General features: G+C 49.0%; 1 protein-coding gene across 1 annotated transcript in view; it reads right to left on the reverse strand.

Moving 5' to 3' along the window:
• Nucleotides 1-18,764, reverse strand: part of LOC124606383 — a 302,259-nt gene that overhangs the window by 48,380 nt on the left and 235,115 nt on the right. The window contains exon 6 of the mRNA XM_047138364.1: nt 2,653-3,016. Coding sequence (XP_046994320.1) covers nt 2,653-3,016 — 364 coding nt within the window. The remainder of the gene's footprint in view (nt 1-2,652; nt 3,017-18,764) is intronic.

Genomic DNA, 18,764 nt, shown 5'->3' on the forward strand with positions numbered 1-18,764 from the left:
GTGTGTGTGTGTGGGGGGGGGGGGGGTAGAGAGGAGGGACACATGTAGGACAACTGAATGCTGTCAGACACCGGATATTGCTCATAAGCGGCGCGTACTGTGATGTGGTCTTTTCACGAACGAAGCCACAATTTCTGTTGCAGTCTTCTCGTCGGTGCCTGTTCTTGGACGTCCACTGGGTGACTTGTCCTCCACAGAACCCGTTGCAAAAAATTTGTACAGTAACTTGTATACCTTCATAAGTGAAACGTCATTTGTCACAGGATGCCAGGCGTTGCACTCAGCAACAAAAACTCTAATACCTCGTTCACCAATCATTGACATAATTCTCTTGCGTTCCTGCAGTGTGCCATTGTGGATCACGTGCAACAATGAACAGAACTGATCACTTCACTGCAATTTCAAACTTAAACATGTCATAACTGCTAAACAAATAAAGATATCTTAAAACAGACTTCACATGTGTATTCCTGAGAAAGAGTCAGTTAAAAATGTCACACGACCCCCGTTCCATCTGAAGCAAGTAGCCCAAATCCAATGGTAGATTTGAACATGGCCACCGCTGTCGCCATAGCTCCTGTAAGGTGCGTCTCCACCTAGAGACACCCCATCCGAGACCCCATTAAGAATCCTGAGACCGTTCGACCTTTATAGGGGTGTATCCAGATTTTTGCCTCATTTTGTTTTGTTCATCGCTGTCGCAAATTCGGCAGACTGATAAGTTTCACCATTGTCCATAACTGCTGCAGGAGCATCAGCTTCAGAATCACTTCCATCACGAAAGCCACTTCCGTCACTTTCACGATTGGTTCAAATGGCTCTGAGCACTATGGGACTTAACATCTGTGGTCATCAGTCCCCTAGAACTGAGAACTACTTAAACCTAACTAACCTAAGGACATCACACACTTCCATGTCCGAGGCAGGACTCGAACCTGCGACCGTAGCGGTCACGCGGTTCCAGACTGAAGCGCCTAGAACCGCACGGCCACACCGGCCGGCTTTCACGATTGAATTCATCTAACAATGCTTCTCATATAACACTTTCAATCAGTGAAATGTCATTCCTAGGCGCTACAGTCTGGAACCGCGCGACCGCTACGGTCGTAGGTTCGAATCCTGCCTCGGGCATGGATGTGTGTGATGTCCTTAGGTTAGTTAGGTTTAAGTAGTTCTAAGTCCTAGAGGACTGATGACCTCAGAAGTTAAGTCCCATAGTGCTCACAGCCATTTGAACCATTTTTTGTCATTGCTACGTGACATTTTCACACAAATGCTCTTCACAATCGGAGACAGAATAGTTACACGATGAGTGCTCCAGGCTCTCAATGATCCTTGAAAAATTATTTCTGTCAAATTAATGAAACAGTGCTCCCAACTTCGAACGTCCGTCCTGTACTAGATGTCAATATTTATGAAGACTGTAACTGTTCTTGAAAGAGCATCAACAACACCTGTCGGCAGCTGAGGGTTTCATTTAGTCATCATTTATTCTAGATGTCAATGCTGACTTTACGTTGGTGGCAGAGGGCCGTGTATCTGTAGTGGTGCATGCACAGTACCAACAAAAAACTCCAGGACAGAGTGACCCTGCCACGTGTGATTAGCCGAGCGGTCTAAGGAGCTGCAGTCATGGACTGTGCGGCTGGTCCCGGCGGAGGTTCGAGTCCTCCCTCGGGCATGGGTGTATGTCCTTAGGATACTTTAGGTTAAGTAGTGTGTAGGCTTAGGGACTGATGACCTTACCAGTTAAGTCCCATAAGATAAAAAAATGTGACCCTGGTGCACACTTCAAGGGTCAATAGATTGAATGAGGAGAATGTAGCGTTGTTGTTGTTGTTGTTGTTGTTGTTGTTGTGGTCTTCAGTCCTGAGACAGGTTTGATGCAGCTCTCCATGCTACTCTATCCTGCGCAAGCTTTTTCATCTCCCAGTACCTACTGCAACCTACATCCTTCTGAATTTGCTTGGTGTATTCATCTCTTGGTCTCCCTCTACGATTTTTACCCTCCACGCTGCCCTCCAATACTATATTGCTGATCCCTTGATGCCTCAGAACATGTCCTACCAACCGATCCCTTCTTCTGGTCAAGTTGTGCCATAAACTTCTCTTCTCCCCAATCCTATTCAACACCTCATTAGTTATGTGATCGATCCATCTAATCTTCAGCATTCTTCTGTAGCACCACATTTCGAAAGCTTCTATTCTCTTCTTGTCTAAACTATGTATCGTCCATGTTTCACTTCCATACATGGCTACACTCCATACAAATACTTTCAACAACGACTTCCTAACACTTAGATCAATACTCGATGTTAACAAATTTCTCTTCTTCAGAATCGCTTTCCTTCCCATTGCCAGTCTACATTTTATATCCTCTCTACTTCGACCATCATCAGTTATTTTGCTCCCCAAATAGCAAAACTCCTTTACTACTTTAAGTGTCTCATTTTCTAATCTAATACCCTTAACATCACCCGACTTGATTCGACTACATTCCATTATCCTCGTTTTGCTTTTGTTGATGTTCACGTTATATCCACCCTTCAAGACACTATCCATTCCGTTCAACTGCTCTTCCAAGTCCTTTGCTGTAGCCTTAGTAATTCCATTTTGACGGTTACAGGGAATTTGCGAGAAAGACGGCAGCACCTGTATAGGCGGTAAGAGGGCGAGGCACTGGACGTAGTCCTCCGGGGCGAAGCCGCAGCGGTCGCGCAGGGCGGCGTGGTAGCGCGCGGCGGCGCTGGCGACGGCGGCAGCGACGTCGAGGAAGGCGGCGTAGCTGACGCTGGCGTTGCCCGCCGGCGCCGACAGGCTGAGGCTGAGCCGCGGCTCCACGAGCAGCGCGCCCTCCGGCACGGCCTGCAGCGCCTCCCCGCCCTCCGGCACGCCGTCCGTGGCCACCAGCAGCCAGCCGGGGGCCGAGCCGTTGCCCAGCGCCGACACCGCTGCCGACACCTGCGCCCAAGGGCCCAGCACCACGCACGTCCCGTCCGTCGGCGGCGACCAGCCCCTGCGCGTAGTCACCAGGCGCCGTGAAGACGACGTTCACAATCTAACGGCAGCATCTACATCTACATACATACTCCGCAATCCACCACACGGTGCGTAGCGGAGGGTACCTCGTACCACAACTAGCATCTTCTCTCCCTGTTCCACTCCCAAACAGAACGAGGGAAAAATGCTGCCTATATGCCTCTGTACGAGCCCTAATCTCTATTATCTTTGTGGTCTTTCCGCGAAATATAAATTGGCGGCAGTAAAATTGTACAGCAGTCAGCCTCAAACACTGGCTCTCTAAATTTCTCCAGTAGCGATTCACGATTCCTCCAGAGACTCCCACCCGAGTTCCTGAAGCATTTCCGTAACACTCGCGTGATGATCAAACCTACCAGTAACAAATCTAGCAGCCCGCCTCTGAATTGCTTCTATGTCCTCCCTCAATCCGACCTGATAGGGATCCCAAATGCTCTAGCATCTAACAACCCTACCACAACAAACGTCAAAATTTAATAATGATTATGGTGTTGCTCACGCTGCTAAATACTGCATTTTCGGGCAACAACAAAGTTATTATGTGGCAGGTGTCATTAGAGCACAGTTAATAAAGTCACTTCATGTAATAATGAATAAACTAGGCACTCATCTTTTCGTGTTTCCCACGCTGGTCTCGTTGTACAATCATGGCTCAATCGTCGAAAATCTAGGTGGTGATGATTCCAAGCTCGGATGCAAAGAGGCCTAGGTTTTATTCTGCTATATTCAAAAGTTTTATAGATGTGTTTCACAAACCATTCTTGAAGATTACACTTTTGCTGCAATATCACATAACACACAAAACATCACTTCACAATACAAAACATACTTGAAAACATCTTCCTCACTGTTAAAGTTCACATTTATTAAACTGGCTACAATATGCGCCTTTTCGACATTACGTCCAAGACTTGACTTTCTCAAGGTCCGACTCTAACTAACCAACTAATAATCGCTTACGCGCCCAAAAATCAGAGTTACAAGTACGTCATAGATCATAGTGACAAAAGAAAGAATACACATTAGAATAATATCATTGCAACATAAACATAACGAAGTATCAAAGTACCTCTACATTAATGAAATCAAATCTGAATGTTGTCTCAGAAATATGTTAACTACTTTACAGAAATACAGTAGAATATTGCTGGTATCGAGAGGATGAGTTGAGGTGCCGTAATGGTTACGTAATTCAGTACTCAAGAATAGGTGGCATTAGTGTTTTATAAGCGGTCTCCTTTGCAGATGAGCCACATCTTCCCAAAATTCTACCAATGAACCGAAGACGACTATCCGCCTTCCCCACAACAGCCATTACATGTTTGTCCCACTTCATATCGCTCTGCAATGTTACGCCCAAATATTTAATCGACCTGACTGTCTCAAGCGCTACACTACTAATGGAGTGTTCAAACATTACGGGATTCTTTTTCCTATTCATCTGCATTAATTTACATTTATCTATATTTGTAGTTAGCTGCCATTCTTTACAACAATCACAAATCCTGTCCAAGCCATCTTGTATCCTCCTACAGTCACTCAACGACGACACTTTCCCGTACACCACAGCATCATCAGCAAACAGCCGCACATTGTTATCCACCCTACCCAAAAGATCATTTATGTAGATTGAAAACAGCGGACCTACCACACTTCCCTGGGGCAGTTGGCAAACAGATAAGGTGACCGGACAGAATACTAGTCACCACCTCAAAAGACAGCACTGGCCGCTTTGGGACGCTGTAGATCATGTACAGAGCGTTTCAAAAAGAATGACCCGATTTTGGACGGTAATTACGAAACGTGGGACGTGCCGGCAAGGAAATAGGCGAGACCTCGATTTCTCCCACCGTATATAATGTTCAAATAACTTACGGGAATGGAGCCGGGTGACATCGTCGATAACCGCAGATATTTCGACAGGAGCACGCCATGCCATTTCCAAGGCAAAAATGCAGCAAGTAAGCTCCGTGTAAGTGAATTTAAAACCTCGGGTTACAGAAAAACTCCGTAAAGATAACTCCCCCCCCCCCCCCACACACACACACAATCTTCAAACACTAACGCCATCACAAACGAAAGATGAGGGACGTTAAAGTTATCGATCGTGAAATTACGTATCAACGGCTGAAGTAGCACAAACTCTGACCCTCTGCTTTGTGACAACAGAGAGTAGATTACAAGCAGAATTTTAAGAAAAATCAACATATCTATTTATATGGTTACATGCTAATTTCATTTCAGCAGCTATTAACACTGTTCCACTAGCTATAAGTGCGTGCCAGAATGCCCATGTTGTCCTATTCCATAGCATGACTGGTACCAAGACAGTGCGGGAGAGCACCATCATTCCGGTGCTCAAACCTGGTAAAAACCCGCTTGATGTGGATAGCTATCGGCCCATCAGCCTCACCAACGTTCTTTGTAAGCTGCTGAAACGTATGGTATGTCGGCGGTTGGGTTGGGTCCTGGGGTCACTTGGTTTGCTGGCTCCATGTCAGGGCGGCTTCCACCAGGGTCGCTCTACCAATGATAATCTTGTGTCCATCGAGTCTGCCATCCGAACAGCCTTTTCCAGACGGCAACACCTGATTCCCGTCTTTGTTGACTTACGTAAAGCTTACGACACGCCTTAGCGACGTCATATCCTTGCCACATTGTATGAGTGGGGTCTCCGGGGATCACTCCCGATTCTTATCCAAAACTTCCTGTCGCTCCATACTTTCCGTGCCCAAGTTGGTGACTCCAATAGTTCCATCTATATCCAGGAGAATGGAGTCCCGCAGGGCTCTATATTGAGTGTCTCTCTATCTTTAGTGGCCATTAACGGTCTAGCGGCAGCAACAGTCGGGCCCTCCGTCTCATCTTCTCTGTGTACAGACGACTTCTGCGTTTCGTACTGCTGCTCCAGTACAGTTGTTGCTGAGCGGCACCTCTTGGGAGCCATCCACAAGGCGCAGTCATGGGCTCTAGCCCACGGCTTCCAGTTTTCAGCCGCAAAGTCGTGTTTCATGCAGTTCTGCCGGCGTCGTACCGATCATCCGGAACCCACACTTTACCTTGATGACGATCCACTTACTGTAGTGGAGACATATAAATTCCTAGGACTGGTTTTCGAAACACTATTGACTTCGCTCCCTCATATTCGTCAGCTTAAGCAGAAGTGCTGGCGGCACCTCAATGCCCTCCGTTACATGAGCAACACCGATTGGGGTGCAGATCGCTGCACGCTGCTGCATCTCTACAGAGCCCTTGTCCAATCCCGAATCGACTATGGCAGTGTGGTTTATGGTTCGCAGCTCCTACAGCATTGAATTTACTCGACCCTGTGCACAACTGCGGGGTTCGATTAGCGACAGGAAGTTTTAGGACGAGTCCGGTGACCAGTGTACTCGTGGAGGCTGGTGTCCCTCCACTACAAATCAGACGTGCGCAACTGCTCGCCAGTTACATAGCAAACATTCATAGTTCCCCTGCGCATCCGAATAACTGTCCACTTTTCCCCCCCCACTGCAGTCCATCTCCCGCATCGGCGGCCGAGATCGGGGCTGACGATTGCGGTTCGCGTGCGGTCCCTTCTCTCCGAACTGAAGTCCTTCCCTTTACCACCTCTATTTGCGATCCGTTCACGTACGCCTCGATGGTGTACGCCTCGACCGCAGCTTCGTCTGGATCTTTTGCATGGCCCTAAGGACTCCGTTAACCCTGCCGCTCTCCGCTGCCACTTACTCTCGATTCTTGACGTGTTCCAGGGCTCTGAAGTTGTTTACACCGACGGCTCAATGGCTGATGGTCACACAGGCTTCGCAGCCCCCTGCGGGTCCGGGGTAAGAATAGGCCCGAGGTATTCCTGCCTGTCGTAAGAGGCGACTAAAAGGAGTTTCAACCGTTTCGGCCTTCTATGTGATGGTCCCCCTTGGGGTTTGACCTACATTTTTCAAAATTCTACAGAAGTACGAGCCTTTTGGGGTAGGACACCTTACATGGTGTACCACTGGTCCTAAGTGCACTAAGACCTTGGCACTCAGCATTGCACCGGCGTTGTAACCGTACCCACTATTCCTCAAATTGGGCCTAACCGCCTGATGGGTTGTCCAAGTTACGCCCATAGTGCATCTCCATCTGCACCAGCGATCATGATGGACTTTCCATGGCACCAGAAATCCAGCACGGTAGCCAGCTCGTTGTGGTGGGGTCGTCATGTACCCTCTAGGTTGTAGCCCCCTGACAACACAGGGATCGTACTGCCGATACCTGAGCTGCACCCTCCCCACGTTGGCCAAGGAGTAGATGCCCGTCTCCTTGGGGCATCAGGACTCCTGGCAATGGTCATCCTGCCAGGTGGCCCTTGCTGCGGCTGGGTGGCGCCCGTGGGGAGAGCCCCTGGTCGGAGTGGGTGGTATCGGGGCAGACGTTTCGCAGATGAAACGTCAACACGTATCAGGTCGCTCTGCGACCGAGTCTTTCAAAAGAAAAAGTACCGTTTCTAGTTCTGGTTCTCCTGCCCTTTCCCCCTTGGCCACTCCATGGGAGGAGGGACAGGCCAGCCGGCTTGGGGCGAAGTACTTCCCCCGCTATTTGGTCTGTTCTCGAACCGATGGGGGGACGTTCGCCACCTCCAAGCCCATGTTCTTTGTTCAGCACATTGAGGACGTCTTCGGGGAAATCGAGGCTCTCAGCAAGATGCGATCAGGGTCCGTTCTTATCAAGACCACCTCTGCCACACAGTCGGCGGCACTCCAGGCGTGCGACCGCCTATGGGACATCCCAGTATCCATTGTCCCACATCTGGCACTAAATAGGACGCAGGGGGTTATCTTTCATCGTGACCTCCTGCTACAATCTGATGAGGAGCTCAGGGCCAACCTGGAGCGCCGCGGCGTGCATTTCGTCCGGCGAGTCCAGCGCGGCCCCAAAGACCGTCGCATCGACACCGGGGCCTTTATCCTTGCCTTCGAGGGGGACGTTCTCCCGGAGAAGGTAAAGGTGATGTGCTACCGGTGCGACGTGCGACCTTACGTCCCGCCTCCTATGCGCTGTTTTAGATGTTTGCGCTTTGGGCACATGTCGTCCCGATGTGAGGCTGAGCCCCTTTGTGGCGATTGTGGACGTCCTCTTCGTGAGGAACATACATGCACCCCACCGCCACGGTGCATTAATTGTCCTGGCGTCCACTCGCCTAGATCCTCAGACTGCCCCGCCTATCAAAAGGAGAAGAAGATACAAGAAATCAAAACTTTGGATCGGCTCTCTTATTCTGAGGCCAGGAAGAAGTATGACCGCCTTCATCCCGTGTCACTGACCACTTCGTTTGCCTCAGTTGTGTCCACTCCTACCGCGGTATCCTCACCCCTATCCTGTCGCCCCCCCCCCCCCCCCGCCTCCTCCACCCATCAGGGGGCTCTGCCTCCTCCTCCCAAATCCCTCCCTTCCAAATCCTCCTCCCCCGTGGCCCCCACCCCCTCTGCCCCAGGGGCCACCCTTCCTCCTCCTCCTCCCCCCACGCCACGTGAGAAGCGATCCTCTTCTTAGGCGTCCATCGGGGAAACGTTCCGGACCCCAGCTTCCGAGGTCCGGCGTTCCAAAACGGACCCCGCGCGTGAGGACCTTCTTCGTGTCCAGCCCACCATCCCTGTGCCTCCTCGGCCTTCCAAGAAGGCCTCCAAGAAGAAGTCTCTATCCCCCTCTCCACCCCGGCGCGTTTCGTCTGACGCTTCATCCGCGAGTCGCTGCTCCCGGCCGTCCTCAGTTTCGCCGGGACGCTCTGCTGCCAGGCGCTCCGCCGGCCTTTCGTCGGCAAATGATACGGTCCCTCCTACACAATCAGGGACAGCGGCCGCAGCTGGCGACGAGTCGATGGAACCGGATCCGCCTCCTGTCGGTTGTAGCGTTGTTCCCTCGCAAACTGGCCCTCCGCGGCCATCGAGGTGACCAGCTCTTCCCTCGTCTCGTTCCCCCAACTTTTTGACTGGCAATGGCGTTGTTTCATTGGAACATAAGAGGTATTCGATCTAATCGGGAGGAATTACAACTGCTCCTCTGCCTGCACTGTCCGCTCGTCCTTGGTCTCCAGGAAACCAAGTTGCGCCCGACTGACCGTATTGCCTTTACCCACTATACCTCGGAGCGGTATGACCTCACCCCTGTGGACGGTATCCCAGCTCATGGTGGGGTCATGTTGCTCGTTCGGGACGATGTCTATTACCATCCCATCCCATTGACCACCCCACTCCAAGCAATCGCTATCCGCATTACTCTTTCTGCTTTTACTTTTTCAGTTTGTACCATCTACACTCCACCGTCATCTGCTGTTAGTCGGGCTGACATGATGCACCTGATTGTTCAGCTTCCCCCGCCGTTCTTATTGTTTGGCGACTTCAATGCCCATCATCCCCTTTGGAGCTCCCCTGCATCCTGTCAAAGAGGCTCACTCTTGGCGGATGTCTTCAACCATCTCAATCTTGTCTGCCTCAATACCGGCGCCCCGACTTTCCTCTCAGACTCTACTCATACCTACTCCCACTTGGACCTTTCGATCTGTTCTACCACTCTTGCCGTCGGTTCGAGTGGTATGTCCTTTCTGACACCTATTCGAGCGACCACTTCCCCTGTGTCGTTCATCTCCTGCACCACACCCCATCCCCACGTCCTTCGAGCTGGAACATACTGAAAGCTGACTGGGGACTTTACTCCTCCCTGGCGACCTTTCCGGACCACGATTTTCCCAGTTGTGACAGTCAGGTCGAATACCTCACGGCTGTTATTATCAATGCTGCCGAACGTTCCATTCCTCGTACTACTTCTTCTTCACGTCGCGTTTCCGTCCCCTGGTGGAACGAGGCTTGTAGGGACGCTATCCGTGCTCGACGACGTGCTTTACGCACCTTTCGCCGCCATCCTACGTTGGCGAATTGTATTGAATACAAACGACTCCGAGCGCAATGCCGTAGAGTCATCAAAGACAGCAAAAAAGCTTGTTGGGCCTCTTTCACCAGCTCCTTTAACAGTTTTACTCCCTCTTCCGTCGTTTGGGGTAGGCTGCGCCGGCTGTCGGGCATTAAGGCCCACTCCTCGGTACCTGGCCTGACCTCAGGTAATGAGGTCCTTGTTGATCCTGTGGCTGTCTCCAACGCCTTTGGTCGCTTTTTCGCGGAGGTTTCAAGCTCCGCCCATTACCATCCTGCCTTCCTTCCCAGGAAAGAGGCAGACGAGGTTCGGCGACCTTCCTTCCACTCGCTGAATCTGGAAACTTATAATGCCCCCTTTACTATGCGGGAACTCGAACGTGCGCTTGCACTGTCCCGGTCCTCTGCTCCGGGGCAAAATGCATTCACGTTCAGATACTGGCACACCTTTCTCCGGCGGGCAAACGCTTCCTTCTTCGTACCTACAATCGCGTCTGGACCGACGGTCAAGTCCCCATGCATTGGCGTGACGCCGTTGTTGTTCCTATACCCAAACCCGGGAAGGATAGACACCTTCCTTCTAGTTACCGCCCCATTTCTCTTACAAGCTGTGTCTGTAAGGTGATGGAGCACATGGTTAATGCTCGGTTAGTTTGGATTCTTGAATCTCGACGACTTCTTACTAATGTCCAATGCGGCTTTCGTCGCCGCCGCTCTGCTGTTGACCACCTTGTGACCTTGTCGACATTCATCATGAACAACTTTTTGCGAAGGCGCCAAACGGTAGCCGTGTTCTTTGACTTGGAGAAGGCTTATGATACCTGTTGGAGAGGAGGTATCCTCCGCACTATGCACAGGTGGGGCCTACGCGGTCGTCTGCCCCTTTTTATTGATTCCTTTTTAACGGATCGAAAGTTTAGGGTACGTGTGGGTATCGTATTGTCCGACGTCTTCCTCCAGGAGAACGGAGTGCCTCAGGGCTCCGTCTTGAGCGTCGCCCTTTTTGCCATCGCGATCAATCCAATTATGGATTGCATTCCACCTAATGTCTCAGGCTCTCTCTTTGTCGATGACTTCGCGATCTACTGCAGTGCCCAGCGAACATGCCTCCTGGAGCGCTGCCTTCAGCGTTGTCTAGACAGCCTCTACTCATGGAGCGTGGCAAATGGCTTCCGGTTCTCTGAAGAGAAGACGGTTTGTATCAACTTTTGGCGATATAAAGCGTTCCTTCCGCCATCCTTACATCTCGGTCCCGTTGTTCTCCCATTCGTGGACGCAACTAAGTTTCTGGGGCTCACGTTGGACAGGAAACTGTGTTGGTCTCCACATGTCTCTTATTTGGCGGCCCGTTGTACACGTTCCCTTAATGTCCTCAGAGTTCTTCGTGGTTCATCTTGGGGAGCAGATCGCAGTGTCCTGCTTCGCTTGTATCGGTCCATAGTCCGATCGAAGCTGGATTATGGGAGCTTCGTCTACTCGTCCGCTCGACCATCCCTCTTACGCCGGCTCAACTCCATCCACCATCGGGGGATACGTCTCGCGACCGGAGCCTTCTACACTAGTCCTGTCGAGAGTCTTTATGCTGAAGCTGCCGAGTTACCATTGACCTACCGGCGCGACGTACTGCTGTGTCGGTATGCCTGCCGGCTGTTGTCTATGCCCGACCACCCCTCTTACAAGTCCTTCTTCGCCGATTCTCTCGACCGTCAGTACGGGTTGTATGTGTCTGCCCTGCTGCCCCCCGGAGTCCGCTTCCGTCGCCTGCTTCGACAATTGGATTTTGCCCTCCCTACCACCTTCAGAGAGGGTGAGAGCCCGACACCACCTTGGCTCCAGGCTCCGGTTCGTATTTATCTCGACCTCAGCTCACTCCTGAAGGAGGGTACTCTGGCTGCAGTGTATTGCTCACGGTTTGTCGAACTTCGTGCTCGACTTGCCGGTCACACCTTTATTTACACCGATGGCTCCAAAACTGACGATGGTGTCGGCTGTGCCTTTGTCGTCGGGGCCGCCACCTTTAAATACCGGCTCCTTGACCAATGTTCCAGCTTTACGGCCGAGCTTTTTGCTCTCCATCAGGCCGTTCAGTATGCCCGCCGCCACCGCCATTCATCGTATGTACTCTGCACTGACTCACTCAGTGCTCTTCAGAGCCTTGGGGCTCCTTATCCGGTCCATCCCTTGATTCAACGGATACAGCAGTCCCTCCATTCTTTCGCTGATAATGGCGGTTCTGTCAGCTTTCTGTGGGTTCCCGGACATGTAGGAGTGCCTGGGAATGAGGCTGCGGATGCTGCAGCCAAGGCTGCAGTCCTCCTGCCTAGGCCAGCCTCCCATTGTGTCCCGTCATCTGACGTTCGTGGGGATGTATGTAAGAGGCTTGTGTCGTTGTGGTGGGATGCTTGGTCATCCCTCCAAGGAAACAAGCTCCGGGCAGTAAAACCGCTCCCAACTGCTTGGACAACTTCCTCCCGACCATCTCGGCGCGAGGAGGTCCTTCTGACCAGGTTGCGGATTGGGCATTGCCGGTTTAGCCACCGCTACCTGCTCTCCGGTGACCCAGCCCCACAGTGCCCTTGTGGCCAGGCATTAACAGTGCGCCATGTTTTATTGTCGTGTCCCCGTTTTAGTCAATTTCGTGTTGTCCTATCCCTGCCATCTACTTTACCGGATGTTTTAGCTGATGACGCTCGAGCAGCTGCTCGTATTCTGCGTTTTATAACTTTAACTGGCTTGACCAAAGACATTTAACCTTTTTACTTATTTAATCTGCATCTTTGTCAGGTCCTTCTGGTGTCCCCCCATCCCCTTGAGTTTTAGCAGATTCCATGTTCTCTAACACCAGTGACTGGGCGCTAATGACCTCAGCAGTTGAGCGCCCTTAAACCCTACCAAAAAAAAAAAAAAAAAAAAAACAGGCTTCGCATATGTTCATGGAGGACATATTGAGCAGCACTCCTTGCCAGTTGGCTGCAGTGTTTTCACTGCAGAACTGACAGCCTATCTCGTGCTCTTGAGTACATCCGCTCATGACCTGGCGAGTCATTTCGCCTGTGTACTGACTCAATGAGCAGCCTAAAAGCTATCGGCCACTGCTACCCTCGCCACCCTCTGGTAGCGTCCATTCAGGAGCCCATCTATGCCCTGGAACAATCCCGCCGCTCCATGGTGTTTGTGTAGACCCCAGGACACGTCGGAATCCCCGGCAAACTTGCCGACAGGCCGGCCAAACAGGCGACGCGGAAACCACTTCTGGATATAGGCATCTCCGAGGCTGACCTACGTTCTGTCTTACACCGCAGGGTTTTCCGGCTTTGGGAGACGGAATGGCATAACAGCATGCATAACAAACTGCGTGTCATTAAGGAGACTATGAATGTGTGGAAGTCTTCCATGCGGGCCTCTCGCAGGGAGTCAGTTGTCCTCCGCCGGCTCCGCATTGGCCATACGTGGCTGACGCATGGTTACCTACTCCGTCGCGAGAACCCACCTCAGTGTCGCTGTGGCTCCCAAATGACAGTCGTCCACCTGTAACGCCGGAAATGCATATCCTCCTATTACCATCTATTGTACTATAAATTTGTTTTCCTTAATTTTGTCACCTGAAGATATAACATTTCTGTGTCTTTGTATATTGTAATTGTTTTACTATTTGTATATATATATATATATATATATGCATTTATGTCGATGTATAATTGGTTTGTTTTGTGAATATTATTTATATTTTATGCTGGGTCTTGCCTAGGGAAAACTGCTATCGAACGATTACATCGATAGGTCGTGTGAAGAATCAAAGTGTGTAGGATCTTTGGTGGTGTTAACTCTGCCGCGTCGAGCGCGGGCAGGGCATGGGAGAGTCTGGCTGGGGTGGTGCAGTGGAGCAGGTGTGTGGTGTGAAGCTCCCGCGAGTTGCCGCGCTTTCGGGGTTTGGCAGCATGTAATTGCGCTCGACTTGCGATGATAGTTTCTGACATGGTGTCGCGGACGGGAAGCATTAGCTGGCGCACGTCAAGAGCCCGTTTCGTCTGGTGACCGTGTCGCGAAGAAGGCGCGCCAACATCCAGCTTCTGCAACAGCGACGGCCGACAATGAGTGACTGTCGCCACATCCTCGATCGACGGCTTCAAACCATCAATCAACCAACAAGGAAGACTGGAAGCACGTAAAGTTTTAGAACTGTATGGCAGACCTCAGCTTTTCAAACTGTTCCATTTGCCTCGCAAAATTACAGCAACTTAGCATGAACTTTTGTTGCTCATTGTCCCAATTGCATTACCAAGCAGGGACCCTTCCTTTTCCGAAATGAACCCGAGTGTCGTTGAAATTCAGACGCCAGCATTAAAGTACAATAATTCCATTTCACTGCTTTAATTTCAAAGTTCAGTTTAAGTATTCATAGCTGGCTACAATATTTAGATTACGCAAGCACAAATTAAGAGTGCGAGTTCAGTTACCGTATTTTAGCTTACCTGTGACTGCAGCTCAGCTTGGTACGTACTAAATCTTACTATTGTTAATTGTTCAGAATCATTTAATTCAAGTTCAAAGCTAAATCTCTTATTTCTAAATTGCGTAGATTCAAGTAGCTTTTGAAATGATTGTTGAGGTAGTCCAAGACTAACCGTATTTTACTGAATTTCGATATGCTTAAGAAAGAAAGCTTCTTATTAATTTCAGTCACTAAATTAACTTTCAGTTTTCTGGTTTTATTAATTCTTTTGCTAAATTAAGTCAGAGTGCAGCGAAAGTTATTACTTCTGACAAACTTTCAGTTTTCGCACTACACGTGTCAACCTTCAGTTGCCACGCTTCTAGTGCTAATTATATGTGTAATTACCTTTCTTTTTCAGTTACTGTAGTAATTGTCCTTAGGTCTGGCGACCGTAATTTCCCCCAAATCTCTAATATCTAATTACCGCTAGTTAATTGTTAACGTAACGGCCGCACATTTACTTTCTTCATTAACTTTACCCCTTTTCAAAATTAATTTCCACCAGTTTCATTTGCAATTTTCCTTTCATTTAGATGTAACCCTTTCCTCCCTCTTTACCGACAGATTAACTTCGGTGACGATTGCTTTTCCCAAATTTCCATTAGGTACACGCGGTTTAATTTTTCACTGTCATTAAGGTCGATAAGTGAGGGGGAGGTTACACACCTCTTGCTGGACTGCCCACTTTTAGCCGCTCTGCGGCAGACTTTTAACTTTCTCAGCACCCTGCCTTCGGTGTTGGGCGACAATGCCTCCACAACAGCTTTAGTCTTACATTTTATTCGTGAGAGTGGGTTTTATATTTCTATATAGGTTTTAGCGCAAGTCCTTAGTCCCTCTGTGTCCTCCACCCTAGTGCTTTTAGGGTGGAGGTTTTAATGAGTTGCACTGTGGCTGGCTTTCCCTTTTTATTCACGTGGCTGCCCAGCCACTGTAATCTGCTTTCATGTTTTATTCTCTTCTGTTTCTAGCGTCTCCCTGTTGTTTTCTTGTACTCTTTTGTTCCTTTTAGTGTTCGTTGCCTTCCTTTCGTTCTTGTGACTTTTCTTTTCTTTCCGTTTTGTGTTATATGTTTCGTCCGTTTTATTCTCAAACTTGTGGCACTGTCTTATTAGGAACAAAGGACCGATAACCTTGTAGTTTGGTCCCTTATCTCTTTAAACCAACCAACCAACCAACCAAGACAGTGTTCTACAATGGCAGATTTCTTTAACTGTTGTAAGTGTGTGTACCGCTTATGCTCATTACATAGGTCCTCCACAGTCCTGATAGAGTGACTAATATAGGACATGCCTCAACGGCGAGGAATACGGTAGACACCCGCGTTACCAAATGTGCGTAGGGTGAGTGATGATAATACCGAGGTGGCGGCAAAGTCTACCGCCTGTTTGCCTTGTGGGTGGTGCATTTCGGACAGAATTCGTCGTATTTTGCGGAAATATTGTGAGAAGTGAGTTTTTTGACCACCATCTAAGATCCGGATCCTTTCAGGTTCCGTAAAGGATGATCTAGGTTTGCTTAAGGCGGATGTCTACGTATTCCTTGCAGTTCTGGCATGTCATGTATTGGTCAGACTATCAGGTCTGTGGAGGACCGGTGTACTGAGCATAAGCGGCATATACTCTTACAACAGCCGACCAAACCTGCCATTGCAGAACTTTGTCTTGGTACCGGTCATCCTATTGAATACAAGACGCAGATTCTGGCATGTACTTCCAGCTACAGGGACAGTGTTATTAAGGAATCTGTTGAAATTAAATTAGCAAGTAGCCTTATAAATAGAGATGGTGGTTTTTGTTCAAATTCTGCACGGAATACCTTTCTCTCACTTTTCAAACAGATGGACTGAGTTTGACACTTCATCTGTTGATTATTAATTTCACTATCGATAACTTCTGATGTCGATCTTCTTTGATTTGTGATGGCGCTAGTATTTACTGTGTGTGTGTGTGTGTGTGTGTGTGTGTGTGTGTGTGTGTATGTATGTTATCTTTGGAGTTTCCATGAAAACCGAGATTTTAAATCTGCTTGCACAACGCTTACTTGCTGCAGTTTTCCCTTGAAAATGGCAGGGTGTGTGTGCATCCGTCGGCGTATCGGCGGCTGCCAACATCACCCGGCTGCATTCCAGTAAGTTATTTGAAGGAAGAAATGTGTGTTCTTTGAATGGGCGTGGCCTAGAGTTACAGAAAATCGCCATTGGATGTCTGTCAATGCGTCTTCTCAGATAGCAGTCAGTGAGAAGTTAGATGGCGTCCGCTCAACAGAAGCGTTTAATGTACTGCGGTTTGCAAAGAGTGAGTCAGTGATTTCGGTTCAGCGTGCTTTTCGATTGTGTTTTGGCGTTCATCTCCCTACACACAAAAACATTCGCCGATGATATCGACAGTTTGGACAGGATGCTCGTGCAAAGGTAAGAGTCCAGGTCGACCTCGCACTTCTGGTAAACGTTTTAGCGGACTCCACGAATGCCTACTCGCCGCGCAGGCAGGTAGGTAACTGGCAATGCCTCACACGGCTGTCTGGCGAATGTTAAGGCGTCGTTTACTTTATAAACCATACAGACTACAATTACTGCAAGCTCTTCGGGATGGTGATAAAAAGAAACGGTTTGACTTCACCAATGCTCTGCTAGAGGACATGTGTGACTATACATTTTTATTTTCAGTGACGGAGTAACCTTTCATGTTAGAGGTAAAGTAAAACAACATAACGCACGCATATGGGGACTCCAGGACCTTCATGACATTACTGAGCCCGAAAGAGACTCACGTAAACGGAACGTTTTTGTGTCATTTCTCCTGAAAACGTGTATGGCCCTTCTTTACTGAGAAATGCAAAGTGACTGGAATGAGTTATCTTCAAATGCTGCAGTATTGGCTTTTTCTACTACTTTAGGAGAACTTCAATGACATCATTTCCAAATAGGAAGGAGCTCCACCACACTGACACAACAACGTACGTTAGTTTCTCAATGGGTCCTGCCTCAGCGCTGGATAGGGCTCACGGGACCTCGAGCACGGTCCTGCATTCTTGACCTCCAAGTTCGCGAGACATGACCCCATGTGATTTTTTTTTCTTGTAGGGACGTGTGAAGGAAGGTATATCATCTCCCCTTTACCTCGTGACATAGAAGAATCGAAGAGCAGAATAACACCGCTATAACTTCTGTAAAAGCAGACACATTGTGTAAAGTTCAAAACGAATTTATCTATCGTCTAGAATTCTAGATACTGTTCGTACTGCTACTAGCGCACATACAGAATTTGTAACATCATAGCTAAAACTTTGAAGTTTTGTCAGTATTTTTCAATCTTTCCCAACTCTGTAGTATTTTTTTATCAATAAATATGGAGTTCTCAAATCATCTCATTCTTTCTGGAACAACTTGTGTAACTCATACAACGCGGTCATGCGACCCTCTACCCATGCCGTTACTCACGAAGCTGAAGCGATACGTGTGTGCCAGAGCAGTTAAGATGGCTGGACCTGGAGATCTCAAAGAATGACAGAAAGGATGAGTTTGCCCGACTTGTTGGTGTGTCAATAACGACTGTCCAATTTGTCTACAAGAAACGGTGGACCACTCGCAGCCATTAACGTGGCCAAAGATACGAGTTCGCAAAAGGATCCTAACTGACAGCGACCTGAGACCAGTGTCACGCTTGACAATAGCAACTAGTTTCAAACATAACAGGAATCGCTGCTGAACGTGAATGTCTTTCCCTCTTTTCTTCTCAACCAGTTTCCGAGCGAAAATAGCGAAGAGAACTCCGGGTAGTGGACATTTCGAGACAAAGGCTATTGCTCACAGCGGCAAATAAAACTGCACGTACTCAATGGCACAAGCAACGCAGATGAAAGATAGTGGATGGGTGTAGTGTGGTCAGACGAGTCACAGTTTTTCAGATGATGCGAGGTGTCCAGAGCACCAACGACCCAACGAAGCTTTTCATTCACAATATATAGAGGTTGGCCTTTAGGTTGGAGGGGGCTGTGTGTTTTTTGTGGGCGTTCTTCGTATCATGACTAATTACCGTTTACATGAACCAGATTGTTTATTTCAGCATTTGAACATTAAATGCTAATTACAGTAGTGTAGATTCTCGGTGACTAGGTGTTGTCCTTTCTTGTAGAGCTTCATGATGAGTATGCAATGGACTCTTACGTCTTTCACGCTGGCAACAGCCGTGTACGTAGGCCCCAAGCATACCTTCCTGGTGTCACGAACACTCAAGGAGCTTGTCGGACATTTAGTCCGCTATAACACCCGATCTTAATCCCACAGAAAATGTCTGAGACTGTTGCGAGCAGTGGGCGAAACG

Source organism: Schistocerca americana, chromosome 3, assembly GCF_021461395.2.
Source record: "Schistocerca americana isolate TAMUIC-IGC-003095 chromosome 3, iqSchAmer2.1, whole genome shotgun sequence".
Lineage (NCBI taxonomy): Eukaryota > Metazoa > Arthropoda > Insecta > Orthoptera > Acrididae > Schistocerca > Schistocerca americana.